The sequence below is a fragment of the Oreochromis aureus genome, linkage group 16 (assembly GCF_013358895.1).
Source record: "Oreochromis aureus strain Israel breed Guangdong linkage group 16, ZZ_aureus, whole genome shotgun sequence".
Classification (NCBI taxonomy): Eukaryota; Metazoa; Chordata; class Actinopteri; order Cichliformes; family Cichlidae; genus Oreochromis; species Oreochromis aureus.
This window is the reverse complement of record NC_052957.1, coordinates 19,927,981-19,943,647: the sequence shown is the minus strand read 5'-3', so window position 1 is coordinate 19,943,647 and position 15,667 is coordinate 19,927,981. Positions and strand designations below refer to the sequence as shown.

The 15,667-nt window shown below is 41.0% G+C and overlaps 2 protein-coding genes across 4 annotated transcripts in view; one reads left to right on the top strand and one right to left on the bottom strand.

The window, feature by feature from the left end:
• Positions 1-21: 21 nt before the first annotated feature.
• nr1i2 (nuclear receptor subfamily 1, group I, member 2) lies at positions 22-9,631 on the top strand. The gene is made up of 9 exons (XM_031734669.2): positions 22-366; positions 1,188-1,417; positions 4,547-4,677; positions 4,893-5,062; positions 5,146-5,462; positions 5,540-5,685; positions 8,523-8,639; positions 8,835-8,940; positions 9,030-9,631. Exons 2-9 carry the CDS (start codon positions 1,236-1,238, stop codon positions 9,184-9,186), a joined length of 1,326 nt encoding a protein of 441 aa, XP_031590529.1. The 5' UTR covers positions 22-366; positions 1,188-1,235; the 3' UTR covers positions 9,187-9,631.
• A 1,180-nt stretch (positions 9,632-10,811) lies between these two features.
• The window catches only part of gsk3ba (glycogen synthase kinase 3 beta, genome duplicate a), a 34,217-nt gene continuing 29,361 nt past the window's right edge, over positions 10,812-15,667 (bottom strand). For 2 of the 3 annotated variants that reach the window (XM_031734563.2, XM_031734564.2), the window contains exons 9-11: positions 15,432-15,618; positions 14,914-15,012; positions 10,812-14,157 (exon numbers count right to left, since the gene is read on the bottom strand). In XM_031734563.2, the coding sequence (XP_031590423.1) occupies positions 14,087-14,157; positions 14,914-15,012; positions 15,432-15,618 (357 nt within the window). In that variant the 3' untranslated portion in view covers positions 10,812-14,086. Of the gene's footprint in view, positions 14,193-14,913; positions 15,013-15,431; positions 15,619-15,667 lie in introns of all 3 variants that reach the window. The other variant, XM_039600038.1, reaches the window with a different exon arrangement.

The following is a 15,667-nucleotide window of genomic DNA, read 5'->3' as shown; positions in this document are numbered from 1 at the left end:
TTATGTTTCATCACTTTTGCAAGAAAATCGTGTCCTTTTTTCTGTGCTGATTCCATTTCCGATTAAATATTTGGATTCGTCCTGTGCCACTCCATCCTGGAAACGCCCCTGCGTCCGTGATCCGCGTCTACGAAGTACGACATCAGTAGGCGGTGCTGGATTTTACTCCGCAGTTTCTTCGGCTGCAGCCGGTTGTACTTGTGGCAAACAGCCCAGTATTAAACATTAAGCTGGTTGAAAGCTTGCACGACGAGCTGTTAACGATTCTCTCACCTGTTGGTCATGCTCAAAATCCCCCCTGATTAAGCGAAGTGAGGCGGGCACCTGTGGACCACGCACAGCTGTTTAGACATCTGGAATCATCAGGTGAGTGATTTGAATGATCTAAGCCAGACATTTAACCAGGTAAAGCAAGGAAAAGAGTTTACTTTATGACAACCTGAATGGGTCTGTGTGGACGTGTGCACACCTGTTAGACAGGTCAGGCTGCAGTTACAAACCTGCCTGCCTGCAGGGTGGGAGTAAAGTAGGAGCACTCCCACACAAGCACTAGTGTTTTACACGCTGCTTCAGTGGAGTGTGTAGAGTTGTGTATGCTTTAAAGAAGCACAACGAATTACATTAAAGTTGTGATTTCAGTGTGTCAGTAATTTGGAGGGATTTGAGTGTTAAAATTAAAAAGTTGCATTAAGCATTGTTTACTGACAGAAAAATACCTGAAATGTATGTCGCTAAATCATTAATGAACAGTAGCCTGTGCTTGTTTTTTGTGCCACTTGCCTTTTTTTCCACTGGAAAGTATAAAAAAAGACCAAAAATTGAAGAGTCCACATTGTTCTTTGCACTTGAACATTGTGCGCTGTTCTGTGCACTTCAGAAAATTGCTCTTTGATGGAAATCAAGGTGATCTCCTACTGTGACCATTTAGCCACAATGAATAAAGGGTCGTAGTAGACGTTGTGCTTTAGTCATATCCAGGTATGCGTCACTACTGGAAGAAAATGGTTCAGCCACAGTATTGTGGTCATATCCTTTCATTTAAGAGTATCATAGCACAATAACGTAGAATATACAGAGTGTATCCTGTACAGTAACTGTGACGTAGTAGTGCTGATAGTAGTTAAACCTAAGCCTGATCTCACAGGGAACCTTTCCACTTCTTACTGAATCAATCTTGCCCAGAACAGATGTGAAGGCAGTGACGCCAGACTAATCTGATTATCTCTCGGGTGAGAATGAGCGAGAAAGCCACTGGAGTGCAGATCATCAGTGAAGTGCTCGCAAGGCAGAATAAAGGGGATGAGGAGGAGAAGCTGACAGATGATGAGGAGCCCAGAGTGTGTGGTGTCTGTGGAGATCTGGCAAATGGTTACCACTTCAATGCCTTGACCTGCGAAGGCTGCAAGGGCTTCTTCAGGTAACTTCCTCATCTTTTAATAACATCATGAATCAAGCAATAAATGGCTGTTTAAGAGCTTTTAGAAAACAAATAGTCCAGCTTTTATGTTTGCGGTATCTAGAGTTACTCTCATGTTTTTAATTATATTTAGAAATTTTTTTTTTGTCATGAAAAGAATCCCTTGTGAATGTGAATAGACAAACTAGAGATTTCCCTTCCAAGGAGCCAGACTTTCTTGTAATCTTTTAAAGTGGTCTTGAGCAATAGTTCTCCAGTCTTCCTGAAGGTCTTCCAAAATTTTTCTTTTGACATTTCCTCACTTTTTTCTCACTCATTTTCAGCCCAATTCTTGTACCTGATGAGTATAAAAGGCTCCCGGTTGAACTTCAGGGATAAACCAGTGTTTTGTCCATACATAGCTTAGCTAACTTAGTTCATCTAATAAGAGATATTAGATGAAAACTGAGCATATCTCAGCAGTGTGTCCTTAAAATTTTTGACGAAAGTAAAAGACAAAAGAAGAGGTGGTAGCCTTAGAAAAACTCCATCATGTCCAGCAAATGAACAGTTTTTAAAAGAAAGAAAGAGGAAAAATCCAGCAAAGACCTGACACAGAGAGACACAGAGAGATGCATCTGGCCCTTCAGTTCATCCATCTGCTTTTAAGGGAGGAAAACATGCAGAAAAGGTGGAGGTATGCCAAATTACACAAGAACTGGACCGAAAATTTGTTGTTTAAATCTCTGTTAATAGGTCAGGAGAGACCTTCATACTACAGCCATTAGTAAAACATGGTGTAGACTCTGTCACTGTTGGGCTGTCTCAGCCAGTGGTGTTAGGAATCTTGTCAAAATTAATGTAATTATAAACCAACAATTATCTACCATCAGATTTTGATCCAACACAACAATACCATCTGGAAAGCATCTGATTGGCATCCGCTTCATTTTTCAGCACAATGATTCCAATGATGAACACACTGCCAATGTAATAAAAGCATTCCCCAGAGCCCACACCTCAATGTTTTTGAAGCAGCGTGGGATCATCTTGACAGAAAAAAGAACAAAAGGCAGCCAACATCCAAAGAAGAGCTTTGAATGTCCTTCAAAAAGCCTGCTGAACTATTGCGAAGAAATTATTCCTTAAAGAAATTCTGAGAAAGCTTGCCTAAGAGGGTTCAGGGTGTGTGTTGAAAAGTACAGGCAGTCATTACAAACACTGACTTTCAAGATCATTAGTATTGGATAAACAGTTTTTCCCTTATACTTTTTTTTGTAAAATGTTCATGTCATTTTGTTGGCTGCTTCTTTTGTAAATTTGTAATATCATGTAAAGTGAAACCACATTTCAGATCACTTTTTTCATGCCAAAAAAGTACTTTTTAAAAAGTAGTATTTATAAATTAATTGGAATTCAGTTCAGCACCTCTGTACTTTTAGCACCCTGTCAACCAATTAAAGTAATCCACACACGATAGTGAGGACCGGATATACACACAAGCACATTCTCTATACTACATTTATACATATACTATATCTTGCATAGTATGTATATACATAGATATATACAGAGATACAGTGACTATCTTGCTTTCATAGGATCAAAATGTGAAATAAGCTTGACACCGTCTGCTCTGCAGTCTGAAGGCCATCTCAGTTCACTGTGACCTGAGTAATGATGAAGTTGTAGGAGGCTGTAGGATGTTGAATTGTATTCTTTCTGTGGCACATGCAGGTTTCAGAAGACTAGATCGTGATTTGTTGACCTAGTTAGGACTGGTGCAGTTGTGTTCTGAATAAGTTGAACTCTTTTACTAGGAAGGCTCACAAACAGGAAATGACAGTGGTCTAGTCTGCTCGTGATAAATGAAAACATGATTTACTCTGAGTCAGAAGCTTGTTATGTTTGAGATGAGTTTTAACTACGTAAAAGATATGACTATTAACTTTAACACTAATCACGTTTTCAGTTTTCCTCACATTCAGCGTTTAAGATTAACCGGCCTTTTAGTTAGAGAGTTTATACAACGAGAAGCTCAAAATGTCTGTCAGATAGGAAGCTGTGTGTCATCAATGTGTTATCATCATCAATCACTAGGAGCCCAAATACTAGAGTTTCATAGTATTGAAGTTAACCATTTATTTTAATGGCTTTTATTTTCAATTTTTAATTGAACATTATTGTACTGTTCACCATATATATGCTCTCTGAACTGTCTCATTTAGAAGTGTGCTCAGTTTTGTTTATTATTTGACTTCTTTAGGCCAAAGTATTCTTTATTTAAACCTTACTTTGCTGCCACTAAAGCTCTCTCTGTCCCTGTTATTCAGATGTGCTGCTGTCGGTGAGCTGTGTGGTCAGATAACATTCAATTTCTGGCATCAAAGGTGGTGTCAGTGTGATATTCTCATCTACTTTGGCTCTTAATTTGACCTTCTCTAATTTCAACACCTTCAAAAATTAAATCCACACAGTGCACACAGTACAGACAGTTCATTAGGTACAGCTTGCTAGTACCAGGGTGGTCTCCTTTTGCCTTCAGAACTGATTTATTTCTTGGTGGTATAGAGTTAACAAGGTGCTGGAAACATTCCCCAGAGGTTTTGGTCCATGTTGACATGATAGCATCACACAGTTACTGCACACCCAGACCACCTCATCCCAAAGGTGCTCTATTTTACTGAGAGCTTTTTATTGAGGGCATTTGATTACAGGGAACTTGTTCTCATGTTTAGGAAACCAGGTTGAGATGATTTGATGATTTGATATGGTGCATTGTCCTGTTGGAAGCAGCCATCAGAAGATGGGTGCACTGTGGACATGGTCAGGCACATTACTCAGGTAGGCTGTCATGTTTAAATGATGCTCAGTTGGTACTAAGGGCCCCAAAGTGTGCCAAGGATATATCTTCCACCCCATTACACCACCACTACCAGCCTGAACCGAGTGGAGATCCATGCATTCATGTTGTTTACACCAAATTCTGACCCTATCAAACAAATGTTGCGGTAGAACTTGAGACTGCACATTTTTTGTGTTATTTCAGTAAACTTGTGCAAATTGTGACTCATTAGATATTTGCATTAACAAGCAGTTAAACCTAAGGCATGAAGCTGTTATTTTGTGAGTGGATGTTTTTCATTTCAGACGTACCATAAAGAGGTCAAACCAACTCCGCTGTCCATTCCTGAATAAATGTGTTATAACGAAAAACAGCCGCCGGTCTTGTCAAGCCTGCCGCATGCGCAAGTGTCAGGCCATTGGCATGTGCAAAGACAGTGAGTAACATCTAAAGGCTTTTATACCTTATGTTTTTACACTAAGTCACTGTAGGAAGTATGTGATATTATAAAAGGTGCACCTATCAGTTTCTAGAATGCTTGTTATCGTTTTGCATGTTTACATCATGTCATACAATAAATTGATGCACATAATTTTTTTTTATGCTGACATGCTTGACATAGTCCATGCTTGTATTTTTGTGCCTGTTCAGTGGTCATGTCTGATGAAAAGGTGCTGGAGAGAAGGGTCAAAATCAAGAAAAAGAAGATACTTAACACCCCAGTTCAGCTTTCATCCCAACAAGAAAAACTTATTCAGGAACTGCTCTTTGGTCACCGCAGCACATTCGACTCGGCATTTTCCCGCTTCAGCGGCTTCAGGGTGTGTGAGTGAATGCATGCAGTTTCAGGTCTTCATCATCATCTTTGTTTTAACTTGTGTAACTGATCTTTGATTTTTTTCAGCCTATGGACCGAAACATCCTTCCTGTGAATACGCACAAGCAGACGGCAAGCAAGCTCTTTAACCCTCTGACCGAGTGCCCTAGAAACGCCTGCAGCACTGCGAGTAAATCTACCACCGAGCCCACATCATCGCCATCGGCCACCTCATGCTGTTTATCCTCCTCCCGTTTCCACAGTTCCATTAAAAAACAAGAACACCACATACGGAACGATGTCGAAAACAGATGTGTTTTCACCGCTCTTCCGCATGTGGCCGACCTCACGACTTACATGATCCAGGACGTCATTAGCTTTTCCAAAAGTCTCCAGGACTTCCAGTAAATGTGTACATCAACGAATATTTATATTCAGTCGGCACGTTTTTGATGCTTACTGTCAAACTGGTGTCTTACAGGTCTCTTACCATGGGAGACCAAATATCTCTGCTGAAGGGAGCCACGTTTGAAATAATGCAGATCCGTTTTAACATGGTGTTCAACTCAAAAACAAGCACATGGGAATGTGGCCATATTACATACTGCATAGATGACGCCGTACGAGGTAAGGCTTCTTACAGTTGGATGGATTAGATTAGATTAGATTAGGTGAAGTCAGGCTGTCACTTAGAGTGGCCACTTTCCTGAACACTTGTGACAAAGCATCATTTAAAGAGAGATTTTAATCTTTTTTCTGAACAGGCTTTAAAACATGGATATTTTAACAAGTCAGTCAGTGGGACTTGACCAATGAGCTGACCTCCAAACCTGAAAAATGAGACCCATGCACAAGTGGGAAAAACTGCATTTCCTCTAGGTGCCACTTGAGGCTGGCTCAAAAAGCGTTAAAACTGCCAACAAGTTCAGCAAGTTTACAACCTGGTACAAAATACAGTTTTGGCTTCTGTGGATAGTTTCCTGCTTCATATGTTCTGAGTTTTAACCACTCACTCACCTTAATAGTTGAGTTTGTTGAGTTGATTGATCCCCGTCCTGGCAGCGGTAGGTGTCTGCTAGGCTTGATACTACTTGCAGTAACTTGTGATGTTGTATCATCTGGAGCATTTTTAATGGCTTATCTGACAATTATTATGGCTTGCTGTGTGTTTCAAACCATCCCAGAAGAGAAGAGCATGTCCTGGATAATCCTTCTTTCTGACATGTAAATTAGAAAAGTTGAACTTCATGTTTTATACAATATGGCCTAAAATGAGCAACTGACACTACACACTCAGGGAAATGTTAGGCTAATTGGTGAATCTAAATAGATGTGAATGGTTGTTTCTCTCTGTCTGTTAGCCTTGCGATGTTTTTGGTGTAACCGTCCACTATTTCATTGGCACCTGGCATAGGCTGCAGCCCCCGGGGCCTGAGTTGAATAAGCATGATGAATGAATGAAGCCTCAAGTGGTCCTTAGAGGAACTGCAGTTTAGTTTTTGGCACTTATTTTCTTCATTTGTCTCTACATTTGACGCTGCTTACCGGAGGATAGTGGAGGATTAGGCCTAATTAGCTTCCTAATCATCTGCTGTGTTAGCAATCTCGAGCTGCTCTTTGGTGCTGGCAAAGACTGCAGCGGTGTATGAAAGCTTTTGCTGAAAAAAGTGTGACAGTGAGTGGCTGTGCAGTTTAAAATAGTGAGATACTCCAAAGAGTGTGAGAAACTGCAAATGTTGGTGCTAATTCTTTGAGTTCTCACTCTGTTCCACTGTGCACAGTGATGGACTTAGTGCATGCTTATAATCAAGTCGGTATACAAAAATACAAAATGCATTCAGTAATGGACACAATTATGGTCTGTCGTTGATTAAATTGGAGTAACTCTGAGGTGTGTGTTGTCTGAGGACTCAAAGTAACATCCCTGATCACAAATTCTGCACACCTGATTAAAAAACATGTAACGTGTACTGACATTTTGTCGACTGAATGACCTTTGCCCCCACAAAATATTTTTTCACTTGATGAACACGTTGAGTTATTATTCACTGATCTCACTAGTTTTTTTTTGCTTTTAAACTACATGTAAAGTTGCCAACTATTAATAAACAGGAGTAAAACTGACACAGAGAAGTTTGACGCTCCTAACATGCATGCACATGTTGTACTTTTATTTTTGAAGCAGTCAGAAAACAGCCAGTCAGTAACATGTCCAGTCTCTTATCACTCTTGTCACATGTTCTCACATGGTGGTGTAACATGACTCCTCAAGAAACACTCACTGCAATGTTGTCAAACTGGTATTTACTTCTTTCAATCCAAAGTGCTTCACAAACACGCTGTCTGAAGGTTTCCTTTCACTATTAGACAAACAGCTCTTAGGAATAAGGAATTCACACCGAGCACTAAGTGAAAGTTGAGATTACAGGGAATACAGCTTTGCTTAAATTTCAAGGTGCTGACCTGCAGTTTTCACACTGGATAAGGTGTGCAGTTACAAATATCCATCACAAAGGTGTTTGCTCTTCATGCTACTTTACTTGTGAGTTAACTGCTTAGACTGACCTAAAAGTAGGTCACACCGAGAACAAACTCTAAAAATAGCACTTCCTTGTTTTTTTTTTTTGTTTTTTTTTAAGGAATGAAAATGAACATAAACCATAAATAAAAATTGAACCACAGGGGTTTTTGGTATTTCTTTGGCATAAATGCTTTTAGAAATACTTTGTGTTTTGTTTATAATCTGTTAGATATTAATTTTTTTGGGACTGGTGCAATCTGTCTGACAAAGCCAGGTGGAATAATTGTACCTTTATTTTATCCACAACAACAGAAATCAGTATAAACTGATGTCAGACTGATTCCAGTCAACACACCAAGGATACCCCGACTATTTCGCTGGCTTTCAGTTATCTTTATTGGTGCAAATTCCTGTCACCGTTTCAGTGCTCCTATGCTAACAACATGTCAGTTACATTTATAAGCCTTGTGTGTTGGAAAAACTGAAGGGGTTGTGACAAACCACCACCCCTGCTTTTTTTAGAACTTGTGCAAAAATATTTTTGCAAGAATGTCTGGAAAATCCTGCAGCATGTTCTTGGAGCGCATATCTGACTGGCATACGTGTTTTGTGTATTTGGTGAATATTTACTGTGTAGCTGGTAGTTTTGAGCTCATCGTTCTCCCTGATTTTTCTTTTCCTTCCTAATTGTGGATAATTCTGCATGAATGAGTTTGTAGATTGTGGTTTGCCTGGTACATATGTTGCACATTTTCACACATAAATCTCTGCCAGAATCACCTTGATGGTAGCTCACTCGAAAGTGGGAACTAAACATATCCATTTGAATCTGTGTCTGGGAGTGTGGAGAAAAGAGGGAACAGATCAGACCTCAGTAGCCCTCAGACTGTCACTGTCCTTCCGTATCTGTCCTGCTCCTGACCCGTTTTCCTGTGTTTTCCAGCGGGATTTCAGCCACTCCTGCTGGAGCCCCTGTTCAGATTTCACCACACCCTGCGCACACTGGGCCTACAGGAGGAAGAATACGTTCTCATGCAAGCCATGTCTCTGTTTTCTCCAGGTGATGGTTGTTCTTCAGCAGTTCATCCCAGTCCTTGCCAGGACCAAATCAATAATTAACCAACCCTGTAAATATTTAAGCCCTACAAACAGTGTGCATTTGTACCCAGTCCAAAATAAAAATGCATTCTCAGATTTTCCTCAGGGCGAAGTGGCTTCCAATTAAAAGAAATGTGTTTTTTACTTGATTTGCCAGATCGTCCAGGCGTGCAGCAACACAGCTTGATTGACAAGGTTCATGAAAACTTGGCACTGACGCTAAAAACCTGGATTGACTGCAAGAGATCAGGTCCAGAGAAACAGTGAGTGAAAAGTGAAATTCCTGTCCTTTTCCAGTCTGTGTGAAACGTTTTTACATACTGCAGTTATCGACCTGTCTCTTGTATTTCAGCCTGCTGTATCCCAAAGTGATAGCCTGCTTTACGGAGATGAGAACAATGACTGAGGAGTACAGCAAACAAATTCTACAGATCCAGGACATCCAGCCTGACACCATCACTCCTCTCATAATGGAGGTGATCGGTAAAAGCTCCTCTAATGACTTATGAAGTATCTGCTGTACATGAGCAGCACAAGCACTGTTATTAATGGGGACGCTTAAATGAATGTATCCTATTGTTATTTTACATGTGTCAAAAGAGTAAAGACTGTCTTAAACACCGACAGGAAAAAAACTGTTAACAGGAGAATAAAGGGGAGAGGGAGTGAACGGGTCAGTGTTGTGACTCTTAAAGTGAGTCAGAAAAAGCTGCTTTTTATATAGAGAGTTTTGTTCGTTGGTCTAGTTTTGTGCTTTTGTGCTTTTTTATTGTAAACCGTGATGAATGTAGCGTTTCTGATGGAATAAAAAGACAAACACTGCCCCCCTGTGGCCACACACAGAAAAACAGATTCTCTGTGAGGCTGATCTGCACTGCAAACATCTGGACTGTCAAAAGTTTTGTTGATCACTTTTGATCTACTGGTTTAAATAAACACGTGTAAAGGGAGGAACTTGCTTTTTGTTTTGTCAGTTCTTTGTCCACCTTAATTTGTAATGGCAGACTCAACCCTTCTCTTTGCACTAAGGAGACCTTTTTTCATTCTTGTGACTTTGAGAGTTGAGAGTTTAGGTTCTTCAAGATTTCTGTTTACAGTACCCGACAGTTGTTCTATTTGATTCAGGTTAAACAAAAAGACACCATTTTTTACTATTTTTCTTTCAAGGACTAAGAAAAATCCAAAGAGATTTTCAGCTATTGCCTTCATCATTAAGGGTTAACCTAATTGGGTTGAATTGGGTCCTAATTGGGTCCTGTCTTCCTTCTCTCACCCCAACCGGTCGCAGCAGATGGCCCCGTCCCTCCCTGAGCCTGGTTCTGCTGGAGGTCTCTTCCTGTTAAAAGGGAGTTTTTCCTTCCCACTGTCGCCAAAGTGCTTCCATTCTGATGCTCTGTTTGAAGTTCATCAGGTCATCTCGACCACGTCTACACACCTAAATGCACCAAGCTAGAGCCATGTGATCAGCCGAATACACATTTGCATTAATGATTAGTTGAGCAGGTCTACCTAATAAAGTGTCTTTGACAATATATAATGTATGTCCCTGCGACTTCAGCAATGTCGCAGGGACATACATCTGAACCTTCCAGATCCCTCAGGTCATCTGGATCCGGTCTGTTATCAGTCCCCAGAGTCAGAACCAGACACGGAGAAGCTGCATTCAGCTTTTATGCTCCTTATATCTGGAACAAACTCCCAGAAAGCCTCAGATCAGCTGAAACACTCAGTTTATTTAAATCCAGGTTGAAGACTCACCTATTCTCAGCTGCATTTGAATAAAGCACCAAATCCACACTTAAGTTTAAATTTCAAAACCTACTTTTTAACTACTGATTTTATCTACTGTTCTGATATTTGATTTTATATACTGTTTTGTTTGTTTGTTTGTTTGCTTGTTTTAATCAAATTTAAATCATGCTTTTTATTTGTTTTTGTTTTTAATGTCTCTGTAAAGCACTTTGAATCACCTTGTTGTTGAATTGTGCTATATAAATAAACTTGCCTTGCCTAAATGTCAGGTATATTTAAGCTGCTACCACTTTGGTTTGAATTTTTTTTTTTTTAACAAAATCGATCTGATGTCTATGAAGAGACGGGAACAAACACAGTAAAAGAATCTCAAACAGACAAATTTTATGATCATTTCCAGGCTATCCTACTCTTTATTTAATGCAAATTACAGTACCAGGGAACTATTCCTCGGAGCACGCAGAGGGAATATTTACAGAGGCGCACATTTAGCATACCTTCACAGAACAAAAGGAAAAAACAAAAACAAACAAACAAACAAACAAACAAAAAGAAATAGAAATTTCAGTCACAAACAGAGGCATTCAAGTAGTAGTACTGTTATACAGGATGTTTTTGTAGTATTTTCTTAAGATTCTTCTTTTCTATTACCCCAGTTTAACCCAGTCAGCATATGACACTAGTGTATATGTCAGTATAAGAGATTATACTAGCTTATACACTTTTCTTCTTTTTTTTTTGGTAGCCATTGTGGTGCTTTTATTGAACTGGAGTAAGAGAGTAGGGGTGAAGTGGTCAAACCTTCTGGTGGAGGGTAGCAACACGTTCATGAATGCAAAATTACAGCAAGCGGGAGAGACAGGAGAAAGGCTACATGACTTGACCCCTTAGGTGCTACTGAATTTCACCCCCCTGAATACTCAAGAGCAGGAGGAGAAACAAGCGAAGAGGACAGAGAAACAACGAAACATCCAAAGAGAAGAGAAGAAGAAGAGTTATTGCCTCTGAGGATGGCTCATCACAACTACATCATGGTTTGGCTTTGGTAACAGAACCAACACTGTGAGTAATACAGAAACTGCACTGTATCGTATATAATATATGAGGCCTTTTTTTGTTTGTTTTTTTTGTTTAAAACCCTGCTGCCATCCACAACACACCACCCACCCAGTTCATACCCCGAATCTGTGCCAGGACTGCAGTACATGTGTATGAGTGTGTGTGTGTGTGCCCCCCAAGATAAAACATCTATTAAAATAAACACCTGTCTACTATATCTTCAGTTCAAGAAAAAAATTACAATTAACAATGTCTGTATATTACATTTAGTGTGCAATGAAAAGAGCAGGGGGGGAGGATGTGCATCGGGTGGAAGAGGGGGCGCGTGAGTGAGCGCGCGGATAGCAGGACATTCAACAGCACCAAAAGGGAGAGTCACAATATCAGAGGGGGGCGGTGACAGTGGGGGTGGGGGGTTGATGGCGTGGGCTGGGTGAGGGTGGAAACAAGGCGAAGGTGTATGAAAGCAAAGGCACTCCAAACTATAGTTACACTATACATGACTAGTTCTTGTTACAATAATACAGCTGTAATCTACTGTACTGTACAGGTAAGATTGAACATATGGCTGGATAAAGCTGATCATCGTCGTCGTCATCTACAATATCCATAAACAACATCGGTTTTGCCCTGATTCGTTTTTTTTTGTTTGTTTTTTGTTTCGTTTTTTTGTTTGTTTTTGAATCTTTTTCATTCCGTTCCCTCACCCTTTGTCATCTTTGTTTTTGCTCATAAACAGTACATGGGTCTGCATATATACATACCTTGAACACAACATGGAAGAAAAAAAAATCAACATAACATAAAAAAACCAACATACAAGTCATACAAGTCAGAATTTGGTGAGGAGCATTTATACTGTATGTACAAATTCAGTTTTTATTTCCACTTTTCGTGTGTGTGTGTGTGTGTGTGTGTGTGTGTGTGTGTGTGTGTGTGTGTGTGTGTGAGTTTTTTGTTTTCTTGTTTTTTTTGTTGGTTTTATCTTTTTAATTTTTTCGTGTAAATGTAGTGAGTATTCTCCGTAAATAAGACGATTCGTCAGACTGTACCGAGTGGCTCTATGTGCTGCGGGGGTGGAGGCGGCCAAAAAGAAAAGGACGCTCCGGTCGGTGGTCGCAGCGCACGAGTCAGCCAGTGGTGCGCCAAAGACCGCGGGCCCAGAGTCGAGCGTCAAAAAACGAATCTCGAATTCTTCACAGAAACGGCAAGAGAAAGAGAGAGGGAGAGAGATTCAGACGGGGAAAGGGTGGGGGACACGTTTGTCTAGACGCTGCACTGTCGCAGAAACACTGTTACAGACAGAGCCGGTACAAAGACGGGGAATAGAGCGATGCCCTAAATCCATCTACAGCCTTAATACAGACGACACAGGGAAGTGGCTGCTGGAATCTAACCACACTCCAGCAAAGAAGAGAACAACAACAAAAACAGAAATAAAATAATAATAAAACACCACCTTACCTAAATCTATTGTCTTTAGGCAGCGGCAAATATTGCCACTGCTCTGCCAGATATGAGCTCACCATAAATGATTTCTGAACCATTGTAGTTAATATACATATATCTATATATACTTTTTATACATAAGGAAAAGTAATATATAAACTGTGTGTGTATGCATGTCTGTTTTGTATTGTATGTATATATTATACAAGCACACAGGACCAGATACATGTCACATCCATCGCACATGGCAATCCAAAAGACGTCTGCCCAGGAGTACAAAAAAAAAAAAGAAAAGAAAAGAATTAAAAACAAAGTTGAATAAAACAGCTTGCTAACCATTTTTAAAAATAACCCCGGGCAAAGAAAAAAAACAAAAAAACAACACTGTCCAAACATGTCCTCCCAAAGAGGACTGTTTCTTCCCACATACACCAGGATCATCATGCATCCATGTGTGTGAGGATGTGTGTGTTTGAGGGTGTAGGTGTGTGTCTGTGTGTGTGCATTCGCGTGCGTGAGCCTCATGCCTTGTCTGCGGAAGTGGATGTGAGAGGGCTTGGTGACCCCCAGGTGATCCTACCATACTCAGGCCATGCACTACAGAAAGAACCAAAAGGGGGGCGGGGTTTGTTTTTGTTTTTTTTCGAGGAGGAGGGGTTGGCCAGGGGACGGAGGGGTCAGAGGTCAAAGGATGCAGAAAAATGGAACAATGGAGAGGGAGGCCAGATAGAGACAGAGCAAAAAAGGGCGACAGCTCAGGACTTTTCTACAGATTGTCCTCTTAGCAGGCTAGCATTGTGTATAGGTGTACAGTGTACTTTTTAAATCAACAGTACAGTTGACAACACCTCTGGCCCTGCGCTTCACTTCCCTGTCGAGAGGGCACGGAGAGGCATCTTTGACGGAGGATGGAGAAGAGTTCAAACAGCTTTATGAGGAGGCCGGGTTTGGGGGTAAGAGAGGCAGACTGGGGATGCTCGGTTTGTGGTCAGTTAGCTGTCGAACCCGGCCTGCTTCAGCATCGCTCCGCTGCTGCCGGGGAAGAGGAGCAGGGCAGAGCTGAGCTGAGCAGAGCTCACCCCCTGGCCAGGGCAATGGAGAGGCTGAGGGCTGGGGCTGAGACCGGGGCGGGGCAGGTGCTCTGTGGGCTCAGGAGGTGGAGTTGGAAGCTGAGGCAGAGGCGGTGGTGGTGGTGGGACCTCGCTCTGTGCTGCTGCCATCTATGAACAGGAAGAGGAAGTGCTCAGTTGAACAGCTGGTTTAGAGATAAAGGCAGAAAAAGAGTTACAGAGACACAATGAGAGCGAAGGATACAAATCTGTGTACACAAACTAGACTGAACAATATAAGCAGCAAATGTGAACCGATAATGCTACGCAGGTTTTTTAGGTTAAACATAAGCATACATGAGAAGGAAAAAAAAAAACACTAAACTTTTTTAGCAGTTCTCTGAAGTGTAAACATAATAATTAATAAATGTGAAGTAAGCTAAGCACGTCACATGACTGGGAGTGAGTTTGGGCTTATGGCGTCGGGCAAAAGCCGCTGCTGTAATAGAGCACAGTGCGAAGAATTTATAGCACAAAACAAAGCAAGGGTGTTCAGAATTTTAAAAAAAACCCCCTCAATTATCTTGTTTTATTAATAATTAAAAGCCAAACTCACAGCTGAAAACACCTAACATACTGCCAAACTAAGGTGGTATGTTAAGTAAAGTCAACCCTCCGGCGAAAACAGCGCGCGTTGTTGTTTGCAGTGTTTAGTGCTCACAGAGCGTTTCGGAGACATGAGTACAAACAAACGTCTGGCTTAAGTTAAATTGAACTTAAATTAAAACTAAAGAGCCTGACCTTTAGGGGCTGAAATTGTTTTTCAAATTAGCAGTAAGCAAAGCCACAACCAGTACTTCAAAGTAATAAATATAGAGCAGCTAACCACATAAAACAAGGGTCTGACGGAGGTAGCGTGGCTCTAACCTGTGGTGGCAGATGCATTGGTTGGGGTAGAGGCGGCAGCCTGGCTGCGAGCGTGGGCAGGGATGAGTATGGAGGCCAAAGAAGGATTACTAGATAGTTCTATAAGAAGAAGAAGAAGAAAACACCATGCATTACCACATTATGCTGTTACAAAGTTACCTACAGACCAAAGATAACATAAAAGTGCTGTTTTAAGATGTGCTTAGATTTACTTACGGATAAATGCTACTGTGAATACGAGATAACTGACATGTCCCAGACAAAAATATAATTTAAATGTACTTTATATTCTCCTAAAAAGTCTGTTAGATTGGAGTATCTAAATAAAGTAAAGCGAATTATTCAAAACAGATAGCACCGAAAAACTTTAAACCCTCAGGGCTTCACATCCCCCTGAATTTGTTATTTTAATATTCGTTTTTAAACCGTATTTACAATGCAAATGGGACTATGGGAGAGGTGTTATTTTTTTTAATTAATGGTTTCTCTTCCGAGGAACGCTTTGTGAGTGCGCCTACCCTGGGTAGTGAAGTTGAAGAGCGAGGGCTTCTCTCGCCCGTTGGGCAGTTTGATGCTGGGGTCGCGCAGCTCGTCAAAGAAGGAGTGTGCGCATGCCTCTAGGGGTGTGAGGCGGGCCGTGGGCGTGTACTCCAGCAGGCGGGAGCACAAGGCGATGGCCTCCGGAGGCGTACGTGGCCGGAACACCTGAACGTCAGTTTGAATCAACAATGAGAACATCACGAGTTTCCAAAGA

Coding starts and splice junctions, on each gene's coding strand:
- nr1i2 (XM_031734669.2), top strand. CDS start 1,236: ATGAGCGAGAAAGCCACTGGAGTGCAGATCATCAGTGAAGTGCTCGCA. Junction 5,063..5,145: donor CCCGCTTCAGCGGCTTCAGG/GTGTGTGAGTGA, acceptor GATTTTTTTCAG/CCTATGGACCGAAACATCCT. Junction 5,463..5,539: donor AAAAGTCTCCAGGACTTCCA/GTAAATGTGTAC, acceptor GGTGTCTTACAG/GTCTCTTACCATGGGAGACC.